Here is a 22,359-nt window from a genome sequence, read left to right on the forward strand (position 1 = left end):
ACTGCATCATGCGAGCCGCGGCTGCGGCTCAGCACCATCAGAAGCCACTGGGTTATTTAAGGTGGAGGGGTATTGTATATGTCATACTGCTTTTTGTATTTCCAAAATGTCTGTATCATGCATTTGAAAAAGGAGGTGGAATGCCTCCGAAACGTCATGCATTTTTAACTTAATCTATTAAATGTTAAGTTTTATTCTGAACCAGTGAGTGCCTTTTTTCTACGTATATATTTGAGGATTTCTCTGAAGTGCACCCTGGAAGCTGCTATACTTGTATATGGAGTGCCTTTCCTATTGACTCTAATTTATATATATATATAGAGGCTCTAATTCGGTTTAAAATTGAGTGACAGCAGAATTGCTAAAAATTCTCTGGTACTGCTCTGAAATTGCCAGTAGTGGAGGGGTTAAACCATAATATATTAGCCATCAGAAATAAATCACAGACCCTTCTAATAGATCAATCATTTCCGTCAGTAAGTAACATAATATTTATTAAATTAAAGGATACATATTGAAAATAAAGCATAAAATGCACCAGACTTTTATTTCTATTTCAAAAATACGAAAATATTCAATGTATCTGCATTATATATTATATCTGTTCACACTTAGTTTCAAAGCTACACTCAAAACGCACACACATACACACAGGTGCTATCTCATTTCACAAGACAGAACGCAGCTGCCTTGAACCATGTACATGATTGTTGCAGAAAGACTGCTGTTCTATAAAAAAGTAACATCAAATAGAACTGGACAACATCAAGAAAGCAATATTTCATTTTATATAAAAAAACAAAAATAGGTCGTATGTACAGGTAGAGGAGAATTAAAAACAAACATCTTTTGTATTTTCAATAGACGACCCTGGTGCATTCAACAAATATAATTACCCTGTATTTACAAGAATAAGTCACATGTTCATGTAATAGGCCTCTCTAAATATAGCAGGAACGTGTTTTATATTTGAAGATAAGAAATGGAAAAGTAGAGTATTAGCAACAGTCATTCTGGGATTAAAGATATATTTTTTTGTATCTAAAAAGATATTACAGCTTCATACATTAAAAAGCATTTTACAAAATGTAGTACAGCTATGTTTTGTCAAATGACTTCCCCATCTCCCAGAACAAAAACGACCACTGCTAACCAATCCCCACACTGATAAAAGGTAAATGCATAGAGGTTCACAAACCAGAAAAAGAACATTAATCACGTTTTATATTTGTGTAACATTTTTGCTTCTTTTATGCTCAGCTGGTGTAGGCAATTTGCAGCATTTTGAAAACCTAGGTTGACAGATTTTGCGTTTTGGCCTCTTTATGGAGTGAGGAGCAATGCACAATTTTTGCACAAAAGAATTGTTAATTGTTCCTTTAAAGGGGCATAAAACCCAACATTTTTCGGTCATGATTCAGATAGAGCAAATAATATTAAAACAAACTTTCCAATTTACTTCTGTTAACTATTTTGCTTCATTCTCTTTGAATTCTTTGTAGAAGGAGCAGTAATACACTACTAGGTGATAGCTGAAAACCAATAACAAAAAGGCATATATGTGCAGCCACCAATAAGCAGCTTCTGAGCCTAGCTAGGCATAGTTTTCAACAAGGGCCACAAAAAGAACAAAACAAATAAAAATAAATAAATTTGAAAGTTATTTAAAACGACATAAATTGTAAACTTTGTGTTTCACGTCCCTTAAAGAGAATACAAGCTACTAGATATGTGCATTCTGGGGTTTCAGATACTTCCGAATGCTAAAGAAGGTGGCTGCTTGTAAAGTTCTGCCGTTTACGGAGCTGAATTTATTCATGTGAAACTGCTACATACCAAGTTATGGATTTGCACAGATCTTAGTGTGTGGCAGTTTCACAGGAATAAATTCAGCTACGAAAATAGCAGAACAACATGAGAGATGCCTTCTGCCGCAAAAGAACGCACATATCCAAAAGCTACACAACGTGTGGGGGAGATGGGGCAGTTAACGAAAAAGAAATACAAGTTGTCAATAACACCCTGTAACTACTCCCTCCTTGCATTAGAGGAATAACAAAGATTCTGCTAATAAAGCATTCATTCAACTTTAAGGCAAAAGAAATTTGTGCATTTATTCAAGTTTATTTGAAGTATTTTAAATCCCTTAAAGGATGTTCATGCCCTGCATAAAACCTTTTTTTTGTGCATTAGTTATACATTTTTCAACATGTAAGGCAGTCTTTGTAAAATTTAGAGACATTCAACTTTTCAGGTTTAAAATGTCTGTACAAGTATTTTGCTTGATAATTGTCTGAAGGAAACAAACTCAAGTACAATAAAGTTGTGAAATTAAATCGCTATTAGGTTTCCAATTAAAAGCGGTTTTCAGTTCTATTTCTGCCACGAAGACTGAAACAGTTTATGTACTAAAAGACTCAAGAAAAAATGTGAAAAAGGGCTTTAAGTGAAGCCATGGTTAAATAGTTCACTGATGTTCCCTGAGACAATTGTTGCATTTTGCGGGAAGTCAGTAGTCCCAGCTTATATCATCTTTTCGTAGAGAAGTCTGAATAGTTTGCATATCCTTTAATAACTGAAGACTTTTCCTTTGATTCTCCCCGGGTTTTGCTTTCTTTGGATTTGACCTGGTTGTTGCAGTTTCTTTACCTTCTTTTAAGAATTTTCCGTCTTTAGCCGTTACCTCTAGTGTCACTTTCTTTTTAATCCTTGCGCTTTGCACCAGTTTTTCAAGCTGTTATGGAAAACATTAAATTAGTAAAATTGATTCCTCAACATCTAAAAACACCCAATGAGATACTTTTACTACATTGTTTAGTTGGTTATCTTCTAGAGGATATACATTTGTTTCTATCAGGAAAGCAGCCTGTTTGTGCAACTGCAATATGTATAAGTGTTGCGGGATAAGAAGTATTTTGACCCGACTTCATCGGGTGAAACTTAACCCGTTGACTGCTGAGCCATTCCCACCCCTGTGCTTAGCGAGTTTTGCAGTTTTTAGATATTGCTCACATTCAAGCCCTATTCTAGACCATATTTTAGTGAAAGACCCACACACATATCTTTTTTTTTTCTCGAAGACCCAGCAAATTCCAACTTTAAAAGGGACATTGTAAATTAGATTTTTCTTTACATAAATGTTTTGTAGATAATCCATTTATATAGCCCATCAGGTAGTGTTTTTGAAACATTTTAAAATTTTGCTTATTTTTAAATAACATTGTGCTGATTTTAAGTCTCCTAATCAAGCGTTGTGTCAACGTCAAGGTTGCTCCTGTGTGTATAATGGGTCTTTTTTTATATGTAGGGAAGGGGGAGTGTCTGCTCTTCCTGCTTTCCCAGCCCCTTTCACTGGGTGTCCCAGCCTAACCTCATCAATAGTGTTTTTTTTTTGTTTTTTTTTAGTAAGTTTAAAAAAAAAAAAAAAAAAAAGGAAATTCTTCCTCCTCTATTGGGATATTCACCTCCTGGTGTAAAAAAAAAAAAAAGAAATTTATCAGGTAAGCATACATTTTGTTTTCTTTTTAAAGAGAGGATGAGTCCACGGATCATCTTAATTACTATTTGGATCCAATACACAAGCTAGAGTACACAGATGATACGGGAGGCACAAGACAGGGAACCTAAACGGAAGGCACCACTGCTTGAAAAACTTTTCTCCCAAAAGCTGCCTCAGCCGAGGCAAAAGGGTCAAATTTGAAAAAGTGTGAAGAGAGGACCAAGTTTCAGCCTTGCAAATTTGTTCCATAGAAGCTTCATTTTTGAATGCCCATGAGGAAGCAACAGTCCTCGTGGAATGAGCTGTAACCTTCTCGGGAGGCTGCTGTCCAGCAGTCTCATATGCAAATTGTATGATACTCCTCAGCCAAAAAGAAAGAGAAGTAGCCGTAGCTTTCTGTCCCTTACGTTTTCCTGAGAAAACAACAAACAGAGAAGAAGACTGACAAAAATCCTTAGTCACCTGCAGGTAAAACTTTAAAGCACAGACCACGTCCAAATTGTGCAGAAGACGTTCCTTCTTACAAGAAGGATTAGGACACAAAGAAGGAACAATAATCTCCTGATTAATGTTACGATCAGAAACAACCTTAGGAAGAAATCCTAATCTAGTACGCAACACTACCTTATCGGAATGAAAAATAAGGTAAGGAGATTCGTACTGCAATGCCGAGAGATCTGACACTCTACGAGCTGAAGAAATGGCAACAAGAAACAAAACCTTTCAAGATAATAACTTAATATCTAAGGAATGCATAGGCTCAAACGGAACCCCCTGAAGAACTCTGATAACTAAATTAAGACTCCAAGGAGGAGTAACTGGTTTAAACACAGGCCTGATTCTGACCAAGGCCCGACAAAAAGACTGTACATCTGGAACATCCGCCAGACATTTGTGTAAGAGATCTGACCCTTGAGGGAACTCGTCGATAAACCTTTCTCCAAACCATCTAGGAGAAAAGACAAAATTCTAGGAATCCTAACTTTACTCCATGAGTAACCCTTGGATTCACACCAAAAAAGATATTTACGCCAAACTTTATTGTAAATTTTTCCTAGTTACAGGCCTGAATCATGGTCTCTATGACCGGCTCAGAAAACCCCCGCTTGGATAAAATTAATCGTTCAATCTCCAAGCAGTCAGCTTCAGAGAAACTAAATTTGGATGAAGGAAGGGCCCCTGAATGAGACGGTCCTTCCACGACGGGAGTCTCCAAGGTGGCAGAGACATCATCTTCACCAGAACCCCATAACAAATTCTGCGAGGCCTGGCCGGTGCTATGAGAATCACCGAGGCCCTTTCCTGTTTGATTCAAGCTATTACCCGTGGAAGAAGTGCAAACGGAGGAAATAGGTATGCTAGCTTGAAGGTCCAAGGAACCGCCAGAGCATCTATCAGAGCCGCCTGGGGCTCTCTGGACCTCGATCCGTATCTCTGGAGCTTGGCATTCCCCAGGAATCAGGTTGGAAAACACTTCCGGATGGAGCTCCCACTCCCCCGGATGAAAGGTCTTCCTGCTCAGGAAGTCCGCCTCCTTGTTGTCCACCCCTGGGATGTGGATCGCTGATAGACAGCAAAAATGGGCCTCTGCCCACTGAATTATCTTGGCTACCTCTGTCATTGCCAAGGAACTCCTCGTTCCTCCCTGATGATTGATGTAAGCCACTGAAGTTATATTGTCCGACTGGAACCTGATAAACTGGACCGTGGCTAACTGAGGCCAGGCCAGAAGAGCATTGTAAATCGCTCTCAATTCTAGAATGTTTATAGGAAGAATAGACTCTGACTGAGTCCAAATTCTCTGAGCCTTTAGGGAACCCCATACTGCTCCCCATCCCAGAAGGCTGGCGTCTGTTGTCACAATCACCCAAGCTGGCCTGCGAAAGCATGTTCCTTGGGAGAGAAGAGAATCCCTTGTCTCCTGATCCAGAGATATCCGAGGAGACAAGTCCACATAATCTCCGTTCCATTGTCTGAGCATTCTTAACTGCAGAGGTCTGAGATGGAACCAAGCAAACGGGATGATGTCCATTGCCGCTACCATCAGCCCGATTACCTCCATACACTGAGCCACTGACGGCCGGAAAGTAGACTGAAGGGCTAGGCAAGTATCGACAATTTTTGATTTCCTGACTTCTGTCAGAAAAATCTTATAGACAGTGAGTCTATTATGGTTCCCAAGAAAGTTACTCTTGTGCCTGGAACTAAGGAACTCTTTTCCAAATTTATTTTCTTTCATGTAATTAGCAAGAGTCCATGAGCTAGTGACGTATGGGATATACATTCCTACCAGGAGGGGCAAAGTTTCCCAAACCTTAAAAATGCCTATAAATATACCCCTCACCACACCCACAATTCAGTTTTACAAACTTTGCCTCCCGTGGAGGTGGTGAAGTAAGTTTGTGCTAGATTCTACGTTGATATGCGCTTCGCAACAGGTTGAAGCCCGGTTTTCCTCTCAGAGTGCAGCGAATGTCAGAGGGATGTGAAGAGAGTATTGCCTATTTGAATACAATGGTCTACCTCTAGGGGATCTATTTCATAGGTTCTCTGTTATCGGTCGTAGAGATTTCTTCTCCTACCTCCCTTTTCAGATCGACGATATACTCTTATATACCATTACCTCTACTGATTCTCGTTTCAGTACTGGTTTGGCTATCTTCTATATGTAGATGAGTGTCCTGGGGTAAGTAAGTCTTATTTTTTGTGACACTCTAAGCTATGGTTGGGCACTTTATATGTAAAGTTCTAAATATATGTCTTTAAACTTATAATTTGCCATGATTCAGGATAATCAGTATTCCTTTAAAATTCAGACTGTCAGTTTCATTATTTGGGATAATGCATTTTTCAATTTACTTTTCTTTACCTTGAAAATTTTCAATTGATAATTTTTCCCTGTGTGCTGTTAGGCTCGCGGGGGCAGAAAATGTTTCTTTTTATTGCGTAATTCTTGGAGCAGACTTTTTTGGCGCAAAAATTTCGTCATTTCCGGCGCCGTAGTTGACGCCGGAAGTTGTATTCTGTTAACGTCATTTTTGACGCATGTGTATTCAGACATTTTTTTGGGTCAAAAAATGTGGGCGTCGGTTCTGGCGTCAGAGGATGTGGCATCATACTTGGCGCCAAAAATATGGGCGTTGTATTTAGCGCCAATAATGTGGGCGTCATATTTTGGCGCCAAAAAATGTGGGCGTATTCTTTGTTCCACTTTTTTTCCTCACATTATTTAAACCTCACTTTTTTATTGCTTCTGGTTTCTAGAAGCTTATTATTTTGCTTTATTTTCCCATTCCTGAAACTGTCATTTAAGGAATTTGATAATTTTGCTTTAAATATTGTTTTTTTCTATTACATATTGCAAGATTTCACTGTTCCTGTTTCAAAACGTTCTAAGGGATTCCTGTTGACTGAGTTCAGTCCTACCAAAGCTAAGTTCATTTATTTTAAATGTTATGAATGTTTATCTTTAGCTATGGTTTGTAATAAGTTATCATGATAAACTTTTACATGCAGAATCCATTAGTATTTATGCTTTATATATTGCTATTCTTTTTACATCTTATGTACAAGAAATACTTAGAAGATTTATAAGAATATTTTTCTGATTCTATTTTAAAGGCTTTGTCTGACATCGTGCCTTCTAATATAATTTTTAGGTCTTTTTCAAACTTCTTTTTTAATTATTGAAGTTTCAAATGACCAACAACATACTGATTTATCCTGCTCTGATGATGTTTTTTCTCATTCAGAATTTTCTTCATCAGATATTGACACTAACAAATCTACTTTTTTTTATTTTTTTTATTAAAGTACATTTGTTCTTTGTTGAAAAGGTGTTGATTATTTTGGATATTAAGGTAACTAGTTCTTTTTCAAGACTAGCTAACATTATTTCTGCTTATTTATTCTTCTGTGTTTTCAGAGGTTTTTTTCCAGTTCCTCATACTAGGGAATGGAATAGGCTGAGAATTTTCTTTTCTTCCTTCTTCAAAGGGTTTAAACTATATTCTTTGCCGGCAGTTAATTTCAATTTTGAGGGTTCTCCAATTTAATGGGGCTATCTCTACTTCTGCTAATTATGCTATTGTTTCTATAGCAAAATAGTATTTATTTTCCTTTAGATGGTTGTATCTTATTTAAGGAAAATTATTTTCAGGTTCTTTTCTTGGAACTGTGATTTATTTGAATGATGTTGCAATTGCTTCATTTTTCTGTTTACTTTAAGATCAAGTATCAGATTATGATTTATTTTAGCATTGTTAAAGGGACAAAATCTACTAGACTAGGTGCTGTTGCATTTGTCTTGTTGTTTTGCATTTGTTATGCAAGTTCAGTGTGTTGACTGGTCCTTTAACTGGGTTATCATGCTAATAATTTCATTTGTGTCTTCATTTTATTGAATATTTTTGCAAATGAGGTTTAATCTATGTCTTTAGCTGTTTTAGCTAGAAGTATTTTGTGATTTCTAAAAATCCATATTTCTTTTTTCTCTATGATATTCCAGCTATTCCAGTAAGGCTAACACTTTCGTTAAGTGTGTTTCGGTCCTATATATTTTGGGATAATGTTGAAGCGCGGCTGATCACCCGTTGGGGTTCAAGCGCTGCTCAGTCCTGGAATCTTCTGGGGTATTTCTACCAGTTCCATTTTTAGGAACTGGGTTTTGGGGTTTTATTCAAAACTATTCTGCGTTTTTTTGGTCAGTGATGGCATTATTTGTTTTCATTAGATACAATAGATGCATATCTTCATTTTCTGTTTTCATTCAGATTATTTTCTGAGGCTGCGGAATCTCATATGATTCAACTTTGTTCTTTCAGGACATAGTTAGAGGATCTTTTTTTCAAAAGCTCTTGATTCCTCACACAAGGGTCACCTTTTTTAGGTTTCCAGATAGTTTGGGTCACTGTCTTTTTCTCTAAACAGACAAGTGACAATTTTATTGGGTTCCGTCTGTCTGTACCTTCAGTCTCTATTATTTCCTTCAGTTGCTATATATGCATGGAAGTTTTAGGTTTTATGGCTGCAACGTTGGATTCAATTCCCTTTGCTCATTTTCATGGAAAACCTTTCCAGTTTTTTATGCTGAATAATGGTGCAGGGATTCTAGAATTTCACATTTTAAATCTTCAGATCCTAATGTTTAACTATCTTGATTTGATGGTTAAGTTCACCTTCATTTAGTTTTACAAGTCTCTTCGTTTCTTTCAACCTGGACCATGATCTCTACAGATGTGAGTCTTTTTTGGTTGGGAGGCTGTCTGAGGATCTCTGTCAGCACAAGGGGTTTGGAATTCTCAGGAGGCGAGATTACCATTTGATATTTTAGAACTCCGTGCATTCTCAGAGTTCTTCAGTTAGTTTCTTTTGAAGGAGAGACGTTTATTGTTTTTCAGACAATGTCACAACTGTGGTATATGTCAATCATCAGGGTGGGGCTATCAGTCCTTAGGCTGGGACAAAAGTATCTTGGATATTTGCTTCTGTTAAATCCAGCTCCTATCTAAATTCTGTGTTTTTTTCCCAGGTATAGACATTTGTGAAGCGGATTATCTCTGTTAATCAAGCTTTACTTCCGGGAGAATGGTCTCTTACCCAGATATGTTTTTCAATTTTTCAGATGTAAGGGTTTCCAGAAATAGATCTGTTGGCATCTCATCTGAATAAAGAACTTCCCAGGGGCCTATTCAGGTCCGGGGATCCTCAGGCGGAAGTAGTGTATGCATTGATATTTCCTTGGAATTATCATTTTGTCTATATCCTTTCGCCTCTAGTTCTTCTTCCAAAAGTGATTTCCAAAATTCTAATGGAGTGTTTGTTTGTACTGCTGGCGGCTCCAGCATGGCCTCTCAGGTTTTGGTATGCGGATCTCATTTGGATGGCCAGTTGCCAACCTTGGACTCTTCCGTTAAGAACAGACCTTCTTTCTCAAGGCCCATTTTTCCATCAGGATCTCAAATCTTTAAATTTGAAGGGATGGAGATTGAACGCTTGATTTTTAGTCATAGAGGTTTCTCTGACTCATTGATTAATATTATGTTTCAGGCTTGTAAATCTGTCTCTAGAAAGATTTATTATCGAGTTTGGAAGACCTACATTTCTTAGTGTTTTTCTCAATTTTCTTGGCATTCTTAAAGAATTCCTAGAATTTTATAATTTCTTCAGGTTGGTTTGGATAAGGTTTTGTTTTCAGTTCCTTGATAGGACAAATTTCTACTCTGTTCTTTTTTCACAGAAAGATTGCTAATCATTCTGATATTCATTGTTTTGTACAGACTTTGGTTCGTAACAAGCCTGTCATTAAGTTAATCTCTCCTCTTTGGAGTCTCAATTTGGTGCTGAGGGCTTTACAGGCTCCTCCGTTTGAACCTATGCATTCTCTGAACATTAAATTACTTTCTTGGAAAGTATTGTTCCTTTTGGCTATCTCTTCTGCTAGAAGAGTTTCTGAGTTAGCTGCTCTTTCTTGTGAATTTACTTTTCTGATTTTTCATCAGAATAAGGCAGTGTTGCTTCCTGATATTCATCAATTTGTTCAGGCTTTGATTCGTATCAAACCCGTCATTAAGCCAATTTCTCCTCCTTGGAGTTTTAATTTGGTTCTGAAGGATTTTCAGGTTCTTCTATTTGAGCATATGCTTGCTCTGGACATTAATTACTTTCATGGAAAGTATTGTTCTTTTTGGACATCTCTTCAGCTAGAACAGTTTTTGAATTATCTGTTTTTTCTTGTGAATCTCCTTTTTCTGATTTTTTCATCAGGGTAAGGTGCTTTTTGCTGTCCTCATTTCAATTCTTACCTAAAGTTATAAATTCTAACTACATTAGGGAGGAATTATTGTTTTCCTAAGACTTCTTTGGCAAGATTCTTTCATTCTTTGGATATGGTAAGAGTTTTGAAATCCTATGTTGAAGCTATTCAGATTTCAGACAGACTTCAAGTCTATTTGTTATCTTTTCTGGTTTTAGGAAGATCAAAAGGCTTCTGCCATTTATTTGGCATCTTGGTTAAACTTTTGATTCATCATGCTTATTTGGAGTCGGGTGGATTCCCGCCTCAGAGGATTACGGCTCATTCTACTAGGTAAGTTTCTACTTCCTGGGCTTTTTAAGAATGAAGCTTCTGTTGATCACATTTGCAAAGCAATGACTTGGTCTTCTTTGCATACTTTTACTAAATTCTGCCATTTTGATGTGTTTTCTTCTTCTGAAGCAGTTTTTGGTAGAAAAGTACTTCAGGCAGCTGTTTCTGTTTGATTCGTTTGCTTATAATTTCAGTTTTTTTCATTATAAGATTAAAACTTTTAATTTGGGTTGTGGATTATTTTTTCAGCGGAATTGGCTGGCTTTATTTTATCCCTCCCTCTCTAGTGACTCTTGCGTGGAAGTTCCACATCTTGGGTATCTGCTATCCCATACGTCACTAGCTCATGGACTCTTGCTAATTACATGAAAGAAAACATAATTTATGTAAGAACTTACCTGATAAATTCATTTCTTTCATATTAGCAAGAGTCCATGAGGCCCACCCTTTTTGTGGTGGTTATGATTTTTTTGTATAAAGCACAATTATTCCAATTCCTTATTGTTTGATGCTTTCGCTCCTTTCTTATCACCCCACTTCTTGGCTATTCGTTAAACTGAATTGTGGGTGTGGTGAGGGGTGTATTTATAGGCATTTTAAGGTTTGGGAAACTTTGCCCCTCCTGGTAGGAATGTATATCCCAAACGTCACTAGCTCATGGACTCTTGCTAATATGAAAGAAATGAATTTATCAGGTAAGTTCTTACATAAATTATGTTTTCCACCTGTGAGTTCTCAGGAAAGATAACACTGTGTCGGTGTAACTTCCTGCTTGTTGAAAGGTTGGCGCCTGATTCAGAATATCGTCTAGATAAGGCGCCGCCCCGTGACCAAAGCCCTGCCAAAAAAGACCCCAGAATCTATGTGAAAATTCTGGGAGCAGTGGCCAGGCTGAAAGGAAGAGCCACAAACTGAAAGTGTTTGTCCTGGAAGGCAAAACTTCGGAACCTGTGATGGTCCCTGTGAATAGGAACATGAAGTAAGCGTCCTTTAAATCCACTGTTGTCATGAATTGACCCTCCTGGATTAAGGGAAGAATGGAACGAATAGTTTCCATCTTGAAGGATGGAACCCTTAGGAATTTGTTTAGGCTCTTGAGGTCTAAAATCGGTCAGTTTGGAATAAAACCCCAGACCCTGTTCCTGAACTGGAACGGGAACAATCACTCCCAGGACGGAGAGGTCTCTTACACAATGTAAGAACGCCTCTCTCTTTATCTGATCTGCAGATAATCTTGAAAGTAGAAATCTGCCTCTGGGAGGAAAGCTTTTGAACTCCAGCCTGAATCCCTGGGACACAATCTCTATTACCCAGGGATCCTGAACCCAAACCTGAGCGAAGAAAGAAAGTCTGCCCCCTACAAGACCAGGTCCCGGATCGGGGGCATGCCCTTCATGCGGTCTTGGATTCGACAGCAGGCTTCTTGGACTGCTTTCCCTTAGTCCAAGACTGGTTAGATCTCCATGCAGGCTTAGATTGTTCCTGCTTAGAGGAAGAATTTCCTTTGAGGTTTTGAAAGGAACGAAAATTACTCTGTCGTCCTTTCTGCTTTTTTCTCTTATCTTGAGGAAGAAGATGACCCTTACCTCCCGTGATATCATAGATAATCTCTGTTAGGCCAGGTCCAAACAAGGTCTTCCCCTTGTAAGGAATAGCCAGGCGTTTAAACTTAGAAGACACATCCGCAGACCAAGGTTTCAACCATAAAGCTCTGCGGGCAAGAATAGAGAAACCTGAAATCTTAGCTCCCAGCTTAATAATTTGAAGGGAAGCATCCGTAATAAAGGCATTGGCAAGCTTCAGAGCCTTTATCCTGTCCTGGATCTCTTCTAAGGAAGTCTGAGTCCTGAGAGACTCAGACAATGCATCAAACCAATAGGCCCGCAGCACTAGTGACAGTAGCAATGCAAGTAGCAGGCTGCCATTACAAACCCTGGTGAACATAAATCTTCTTAAGAAGGCCCTCTAACTTCTTATTCATAGGGTCCTTGAAAGCACAACTATCCTCTATGGGAATAGTAGTTCTCTTGGCTAAGGTGGAAACGGCCCCTTCCACCTTAGGAACTGTTTGCCAAGCCTTCTTAACAGAGTCAGCTATAGGAAACATCTTTTTGAAAATAGGAGATGGAGAAAAAGGAATACCTGGCCTCTCCCATTCCTTAGAAATAATCTCTGAAGCTCTTTGGAACTGGAAATACGTCTGAGAAAGAAGGAACCTCAAAGTATCTGTCCAATTTACTAGACTTCACGATCACAACTGTGGAGTCACAATCATCCAAAGTAACTAAAACCTCCCTAAGCAACAGTCGGATGTGTTCTAGTTTAAACCTACAGGATACAACCTCTGAATCTGTCAGAGGCAAAGCAATTTCTGAATCTGAGATTTCCCCCTCAGATACTGCAGCAGTACCCTCCCTCCTCTTTGTGTCCCTGGGAGGGTACCTTCGAAATTGCAACAATTGCATCAGAACTTACTGAATGCCTGGTTTTCCTTTTACGCTTTCCTTGCAACATTGGAAAAGCAGACAACGCATCAGAAACTGCAGAAGACATGAGGGAAGCAATGTCTTGTAAAGTAACCCCTGAAGGAGTTATAGCGGAAGTGCAGGGCACTGCTTGCGAGGGCGGTACACCTTGGGACGCTTGAGGAGAAAGCTGCGGTATACATTGATTATTGGCATTAGACTACTGAACAGCATCCTCTTTAGTAAATGATGGTTCAGCAAAAAATCTGTCCCTATATCTTAAAGTCCTCTCAACACAAAAAGGGATTGGTGTCTGTCTCTTTAAAAGTTAAACCGGAAAACTTTTTTATTTAATATAGCATTAAATATTAGCCCTTATGTACACCTCTACAGAACCCTGCTGAGGTGCCTGCCTTACTGTTTAGACAGGAGATGTACCCAGAACCGGAACTCTGCAGGATAAACAACGCATCCAGACCTCTGAAGGATGTTCGCTCCCTTCTATCAGCGATGCGCAGCAGAGACCAAACAAGCGCTTATGAAGAAAGCAGTGAATACATACAGCAAAAATAGAAAGGGCGCGCAAACTGTTCCCTACAGGAAAAATGAAGCCAGAAACGGTGCGAATTACTAAAAACGCCGGGAAATGAGAACCACACAGCCAAAGCTATCAGCCCCAGTGCCTGCACAGTTACTGTCTAATAAAGAACCCAATCCACAAGTCTTTTTAAGATCCCATAAGAGTCAAGTGCCTCGTGTCTGAGAATTGTCCCCCAGATACTAATGTCAGCACTTACTTCCTCATCTGCCCGACAGTGAAAGCAGCTCCAGGTTTAAGAGGTCCTCTCCCTCCTATGGACCTGCGGTAAAAGAAAACGGAGTAAGAACTTTCAGTATGTCAGAAGTAGGGCAGCATCAGTATGGGAGGCGCAGTGAGAATTATGTCCCACAAGTTCCCATTGCTCTAAAGCCACCAAAGCTCTACTGAAGAGACTGATATGGACTACAGCTACACCCTAGGACAAAGCAGCACAATCTTGCACTACTTTAAAAATAATAAACTCTTGATTGAAGAATCTATACTAACACCTCACTTTACCACTTCCTATCACTAATGTAGGCAAAGAGAATGACTGGAGTGGGAGGGAAGGGAGGAGCTATTTAACAGCTTTGCTGTGGTGCTCTTTGCCGAATCCTGCTGACCAGGAGGTGAATATCCCAATAGTAATTAAGATGAACCCTGGACTCATCGTGTCTTAAAAAAGAAAAGTGTTTATTTTAAAAAATTTAAAGAAAAAGGTGCTTAAAAGTTAGCCCCCAGGACAGAAACAATTTGTAAGAGCAGGTATTTAGCTGTCAAATTGAGGTTTCTAGGGCTTAAGGAACCTGAGATTGAGGGGTTTGAATACCAACCTCTCCATCCAACTCCTTTGTGCCCTACTGGCACTGGACTTGGTGACGTCCACTAGGTACTCGGGGGTAAGTGCAGGGGGGAGCCGCATTAAGCTCCAAAAGTGCCCACAGCCCCCGGATGACAAAGTGAGGTCATCATCCCCGTTCAATACATTGTGTGGATGATGACCTTGTGCTGTCATTCACACTTAATATGTTAAAGGGTCATAGAGGTCAAAATGAAACTTTCATTATTCAGACAGCACATGCAATTCTGAGAAACTTTCCAGTTTACTTCTACTCATTCTCTTGTTATCCATTGTTAAAATGCAGCTCATTTCCACGAAAGCACACTGAGGTAGTGGTCTGCAAGTTTCTTAAAGGGACACTGAACCCAAATTTTGTCTTTCGCAATTCAGATAGAGCATCAGCAAGGACAACCCAGGTTGTTCACCAAAAATGGGCCAGCATATAAACTTACATTCTTGCATTTAAAATAAATATACCAAGAGAATGAAGAAAATTTGATAATAGGAGTAAATTAGAAAGTTGATTAAAATATCATGCTCTATCTGAATCTTGAAATAAAAAAAAATTGGGTTCAGTGTCCCTTTAACCCCTTAATGACCAAGGACGTACGCCACACGTCCTCAAAAAAAATACAATTAATGACCGAGGACGTGTGGCGTACGTCCTTGGTCTGGAAAGCAGCTGGAAGCGATCCTGCACGCTTCCAGCTGCTTTCCGGTTATTGCAGTGATGCCTCGATATCGAGGCATCCTGCAATAACCCCCCTTGGCCTCCGATGCAGAGAGAGCCACTCTGTGGCCCTCCCTGCACCGGACATCGGTGGCCGGTAACGTTGGTGGGTGGGAGCAAGTCTGGGAGGCGGGTGGGCGGCCATCGATGTGCCGAATGGAGTGGAGCGGGATCGGGAGCGGGGGGGGGGGGGGGGGGGGGGGGGGGGCGGGAGCGCGCGCGTGCACGGGGGGCGGCGGGCGGGCGCGTGCACGGGGCGGGAGGGAACCGCTGCACTACAGAAAAATAAACTGGGAAAAGTTAAAAAAAAAAAAAAAAAAGTTTTAAAAGCTGTAAATAAACAGCTAAGGGACCTGGAAGGGGTGGGGGGTTGATCTTGGGGGGGGGGGGGGGAGGGGAAGCTACACTACAGAAAAGGGTATTTTTTTTAATAAAAAGGCACATTTTTTACTAAACTGGGTACTGGCAGACAGCTGCCAGTACCCAAGATGGCGCCCATTAAGGCAGAGGGGGAGGGTTAGAGAGCTGTTTGGTGGGGGATCAGTGAGGCTGGAGCTAAGGGGGATCCTACACAGCAGCATATGTAAATATGCTAAAAAACACACAAAAAAAGCCCAAATATAGCTTTTATTTTAGTACTGGCAGAGTTTCTGCCAGTACTTAAGATGGCGGGGACAATTGTGGGGTGGGGGAGGGAAGAGAGCTGTTTGGGAGGGATCAGGGGGTCTCATGTTTCAGGTGGGAGGCTGAGCTCTACACTAAAGCTAAAATTAACCCTGCAAGCTCCCTACAAGCTACATAATTAACCCCTTCACTGCTAGCCATAATACACGTGTGAAATGCAGCGGCATTTGGCGGCCTTCTAATTACCAAAAAGCAACGCCAAAGCCATATATGTCTGCTATTTCTGAACAAAGGGGATCCCAGAGAAGCATTTACAACCATTTGTGCCATAATTGCATAAGCTGTTTGTAAATAATTTCAGTGAGAAACGTAAAATTGTGAAAAATTTAACGTTTTTTTTAATTTGATCGCATTTGGCGGTGAAATGGTGGCATGAAATATACCAAAATGTGCCTAGATCAATACTTGGGGTTGTCTACTACACTACACTAAAGCTAAAATTATCCCTAAAAGCTCCCTACATGCTCCATAATTAACCCCTTCACTGCTGGGCATAATACACGTGTAGTGCGCAGTGGCATTTAGCAGCCTTCTAATTACTAAAAAGCAACGCCAAAGCCATATATGCCTGCTATTTCTGAACAAAGGGGATCCCAGAGAAGCATTTACAACCATTTAAGCCATAATTACACAAGCTGTTTGTAAATAATTTCAGTGAGAAACCAAAAGTTTGTGAAAAAATTAGTAAAAAAGTGAACGATTTTTTGTATTTAATCGCATTTGGCGGTGAAATGGTGGCATGAAATATACCAAAATGGGCCTAGATGAATACTTTGGGATGTCTACTAAAAAAAAATATATACATGTCAATGGATATTCAGAGATTCCTGAAAGATATTAGTGTTCTAATGTAACTAGCGCTAATTTTGAAAAATAATGGTTTGGAAATAGCAAAGTGCTACTTGTATTTATGGCCCTATAACTTACAAAAAAAGCAAAGAACATGTAAACATTGGGTATTTCTAAACTCAGGACAAAATTTGAAACTATTTAGCACGGGTGTTTTTTGGTAGTTGTAGATGTGTAACAGATTTTGGGGGTCATAGTTAGAAAAAGTGTGTTTTTTTCAATTTTTTCCTCATATTTTTTATAGTAAATTATAAGATATGATGAAAATAATGGTATCTTTAGAAAGTCCATTTAATGGCGAGAAAAACGGTATATAATATGTGTGGGTACAGTAAATGAGTAAGAGGAAAATTACAGCTAAACACAAACACTGCAGAAATGTAAAAATAGCCTTGGTCCCAAACGGACAGAAAATGGAAAAGTGCTGTGGTCATTAAGGGGTTAAGCACTATATGTCAGTGCAGTGCTTTCCAAACTGTGTGTCGTGACACATTAGTGTGTCGGCGGCAGTGTGTAGGTGTGTCCCTGCTTCAGCACAAATTTTTTTGAATTTAAAATTCTTTTTAATTTTTTTTTTTGGTTTGCAACTTTCCGCCTGCCTGCTACGCATATCACGTGGTTGATACCTAGTGCGTCATAGATCATCTTACCCGGAACTGAAACTATTTCCATTGGCGGCACATTGGCTCCTGACTGCACGTGTAGTCAGTGAGTTGAACAGCAGTTTGTTTGCAGCGCAGGCAGTAGTCAGTTGGACTCGCAGAGTTCTGAGGGCAGCAGCTTAAACGCTGAGCTGAAGGCAGAAGTCAGTGTTTTGGTTTTTTTTGCAGCTAGCTCCCACTCTTTATATTTAGATAGGAAGTGGAAGCTTAAAAATGCTTGGTGATGAAATGCGAGTGTCTTCTCATACATCCCATTAAAATAGTAAGTAGCTATTGGTGTTAAACTTTTTTTTTATTTCTTGCACATACATACTGTTACTTGTAAATACATTTTGTTATTATATAATTTATGTATGTGTCCGTATCTCTTAAAACAAGTTAGTTTAAAGTGAAGGTAAAGATAGCAAGGTTCGATTGATTCAAATGTAAATACATATAAAATTAAGGGTAGTTTAAGTCATGAGTTTTTTTATTGTTATATATTTACTGACTTATCAGCTTTTTTATCTCCAATTCTAAGCGTTAGACAAACAGCCTGTTTTTTTTGTGTTTTTTTGGCAGTCCGGTCACATTTTTCACTTAGCCAATAGTAAGTCTGGCCGATAGGCGGCCGTCATTTGACGTCATAACATTGCTTGACGTTCTGCGCATGCGTCGGCTTTACTTCCTCCCCTTTCCAAGCCGGGCTCGCTCCAGATTAGCGCATGCGCAATTCAAACAGGTAAAACGAAATCTTGAGAACGCAGTCTATTTAAAAGAAATTGGAAACAGTATCTGTGGCTGCAACCTGTTTTGATAGATTTCACTCGAGCGCTGCAATTTCTTCTGTTTTGACCAAAAGTAAGTATGTGTGTACGGCCCAGTGTGCGCATGCGCAAGTTGTCCGTCAATCGGGAACGCGCTTTGGAAGTACATATAGAGCGAGTGGGACCGCTCTGTACGTAATAGAGTGAAAAAGCCGGAAATACATGGAGGGAGGCGCTAAGACTGGCCGAGAACGTAATTACAAACAGTTTATTATACTATTTTATATATACAAATAGTTAAAAAAAACTTTGCGATCTTACTATATAGTAGATGTTTAATAGAATAAAGCTTACAAAAACGCAAAACTTTACCTTCACTTTAACCTCCTGCTTGCTAGTACAACTAAATTACTGTGTAGCGAAATGATGTAGGTCTAAAAAGTGTGTCACCAACATGAAAAGTTTGGAAAGCTCTGCAGTAGTGACTGCAACAATGTTAAACATATAGTCATTAATACTTTCATGTTCATGGGCCTGCCTCAGTATGAATCATGAAAGAGACTGTAGTGGAAAAATTACATGTTCTAGGTCATTATAGCATGTAACTGAACCTCTATTCGACTATACCAATTGGGGATAGTGAACCTCTATTCGACTATACCAATTGGGGATAGTGAGCCTCTATTCAACTATACCAATTGGGGATAGTGAGCACAGCGGGTTTGCTTGAAGGGACCATATTCGATGCCAGGATTTGGGGGGGGGGGGGGAGAGGAATACAAGCCAGAATCACAACCGAAGACGAGGTGGACGTGAAGCAGTCAGTGATGTCAGACATATGAGACTGTGAGTTGAGGAGGGAGTGAGTACAGCCCGAGAAGCAGCAATATAGAGAGCGGCATAGAGGGTAAGCTCACAGATAACGCTGCACTATACGGATCCTCCCTAGGACCGATCACTGTGACAAGGTGAGACACTGCACTAAAAGACTTCACACATCACTAACCCCTGGGATTCACATACAAGGTGCTATTGAGCAAAGATTGCGGTATAACCGCTAAACACCCTGCTTTATCTAACAAACCTTTAGGTGCCGAGATTAGGACTTTGAATGACATGCAGGGGTTAAACAAATAATTCCATTTTGAGTATTGCCCCAATTACATGCTCGTAAATGACAATCACTTGGCATCTATTCGTATTACTGTTCTGGAGCTTTCCTTGCAGAGTTTAAACAAAGTTATATGCAAGCAAAAGTGAAATAATAAAATGCTTTTAACACATTGTGCCCTTTATGTCCCTTTACTAATGTAAATATAATAAATGTTGTTAGAATAGAATACAATAACTTACCATTGTCTGGTGTTTCCGGACTTTTGTTATTTGATCCGCTTTAGCTTCCATCTTTCTCACCAGAAACTCTAGTTCTCTTTCTAGGTCATATTTCAATTGATCTGAGTGTGCCTCTTGCATCTGCTTCACCAGTTGTTGATGATCACTAAGAATGTTCACCATACAAAATGCTAATTAGCAAACTATAGCTGTGTGCAGGTGATAATGTAGTTTAACACATTGGCCACAAAAAAACAAAACGGAATATAAAATAGCAAAAAAACAACATTAAAAGTATATTGCACTGATAATTATACAGAAATAAACTCACTGAAAGAAATAAACCATTTGTGGTCATCATGAAGATCTACAGGCAGCATTCAGTTTTGATGTCATTTTAGTTATCTAAAATCCAGGGAAAAGCCGTTTCCTATCCTTTGGTACTTTCATGAGTTTAAGATTATAACCCTAGTGAAAACACATGAGCGTAAAAAAGATACTATTTCATAGCACACAAAAAAAATGAATGCTCATTATTCCTCCTGAAGTGCAATTCTTATGATGTCATCAATGTAAAAAAGAAGAAAGAGTGCTAACACAAATTTCCTCTAGGGGGCACTCTTCACAAATATACAATGTCAAAAATAAAAGGGGAAAAAAAAATAAAAAATTATATTATATTATATTATAAAATTCACCAAACCATTAAAAAAACAATACAAAGTCTAAAAAGTGCTCCAAGGGGAGTCAGGGCAGCTCCCTGTCATAGGAAGATCAAGGTCCTGGTTATGAAAGCGATCTAGAAAGAGAAAAAAAAACAGAGGCACCCAATGGCCTAGTACCATCAACACAATCAGGATATATATGAGAATAAAGGGCTACTCACAAACGAATAGCACCAGATAGGTGCAAGCAGGCAGACTGGAACCTCACAGTTGTCCAGCTAAATGTATTAGAACAACCATGTATCAGCAGTGGAGTCCCAGCAAAAGATATCAGTGTGTTCCTAGATGAATACAAAACAAAACCAACATGGCCCAGCACAGTATGGTCCAAAGGGGCAAGTAATGTGAAAAAAAACTCGCTCACTTATTCCAAAACACCTCCAGGTGCAATACAAGCAGGCTGCAACTTCTCAGACGCTCAGCTGACTGGTCCCAGGTGGTAAGCAGGTTACACAGCAATAACAGGATGTAAAATATATAAATTTAAAGACAAATGACTCCCTTCTGAGCAAAGTGTCTCTCAGGATAATGCTGTGCGTGATATGCCTCAGCTTTCTCCTCAAATGCCCCAAGCCTTAATGGTTATCATACAGTGCCTTGTGTTTCCTCTCAACCTCCTGGGGGGTTCCTTTTTCCCCTTCCCCTGTTTTTAAAAAGAGGTTTCCTGTTGCTGACTCCATTTGTGACACATGACGCATTGTGCCTAAGGTAGAAGGAACCATCTCTACTCTAGCTAAAAGAGCCACCATTCCTATAGAGGATAGTTGTTCCTTTAAAGATCCCATGGATAAGAAGCTAGAGGCTTACTTAAAAACGATGTACATCCACCAAGGTTTACATTGGCAACCTGCGGAAAGTATTGCTACTGTTGCGGGAGCAGCATCTTATTGGTGCGATGCCCTGTCTGATCTAATATCAGAAGAGACTACGGTAGAGAAGATCCAAGATAGGATCAAAGCTCTTAAATTGGCCAATAGCTTTATCTGCGAAGCCAAGATGCAGGTAATTACACTGGGAGTTAAGATGTCTAGCTTTACTGTTCTAGCTCGCAGAGCTCTGCGTTTAAAATCTTGGTCAGCTAATGTATCTTCAAAGGCCAAGCTTTTGGCTTTACCTTATAAAAGGTAAAACTCTGTTTGGTCCTGGTCTAAAGGAAATAATTTCCGAAATTACGGGTGGAAAGGGATCTTTTCTACCTCAGGACAAGAAGAATAGACCTATAGGTCAACAGAATTCTAATTTTCACTCCTTTCACAACTTTAAAGGACAGAAGTCTTCCTCCTCTTCTTCCAAACCAGAGCAATACATGACATCTTGGAAGTCCAGTCAGCCTTGGAATAAGGGGAAGCAAAACAAAAAGCATTCCTCTGATTCTAAAACAACATTAAGGGTGCGCCCCTAATCCAATTTTGGATCAGACTCTCTTTTTCAGCAGGCTTGGATATGCGATGTCCCAGATCCGTGGGCTGTGGATATAGTATCCTAGGGTTACAGAATAGGATTCAAGTCTTGCCCTTCAAGGGGCAGATTTCTCCTGTCAAGACTATCCTCAAACCAAGTAAAGAGGGAGACCTTTTTAAACTGTGTAGAGGACCTATCCTCCCTGGGAGTCATTGTTCTAGTTCCTCTAGAGAGACAGGGACAAGGATTCTATTCAAATCTTTGTGGTTCCCAAAAAAAAAAAGAGGCAACTTTCCGTCTCATCTTAAACCTAAAGTCTCCCAACAAATTCCCCAGAGTTCCGTCCTTTAAGATGGAAACTATTTGTTCGATTCTTCCCTTGGTTCAGGAAGGTCAGTTTATGATGACCATAGACCGGAAGGACACATATTTACATGTTCTCATTCACAGGGATCATCACCAGTTTCTAAGGTATGCCTTTCTGGACAAGCATTTCCAGTTTGTTTAACTTCCGTTTGGTCTTGCCACGGCTCCCAGAATATTCACAAAAGTTCTGGGGGGATATCTTGGCAGTGATCAGATCCCAGGGAATTGCTGTTGTGCCTTATCTAGATGACATCTTGGTTCAGGGGGCAACTTTTCAACTAGCAAAATCTCATACAGAGATGTTGTTGTCTTTTCTAAGTTCCCACGGGTAGAAAGTGAATCAGGTGAAGCGGTGGTGGTCCTCCTGCCTTGTTCTTCCTTCCTTTTCATTC

The 22,359-nt window shown here is 39.6% G+C and overlaps 1 protein-coding gene across 4 annotated transcripts in view; it reads right to left on the reverse strand.

The window, feature by feature from the left end:
- Positions 1 to 528: 528 nt before the first annotated feature.
- CEP57 (centrosomal protein 57) overlaps positions 529 to 22,359 on the reverse strand; it is a 95,550-nt gene continuing 73,719 nt past the window's right edge. For all 4 annotated transcript variants that reach the window (XM_053708598.1, XM_053708597.1, XM_053708596.1 and 1 more), the window contains exons 10-11: positions 19,497 to 19,641; positions 529 to 2,734 (exon numbers count right to left, since the gene is read on the reverse strand). In XM_053708598.1, the coding sequence (XP_053564573.1) occupies positions 2,510 to 2,734; positions 19,497 to 19,641 (370 nt within the window). In that variant the 3' untranslated portion in view covers positions 529 to 2,509. The remainder of the gene's footprint in view (positions 2,735 to 19,496; positions 19,642 to 22,359) is intronic.

Source organism: Bombina bombina, chromosome 3 (genome assembly GCF_027579735.1).
Source record: "Bombina bombina isolate aBomBom1 chromosome 3, aBomBom1.pri, whole genome shotgun sequence".
NCBI lineage: Eukaryota > Metazoa > Chordata > Amphibia > Anura > Bombinatoridae > Bombina > Bombina bombina.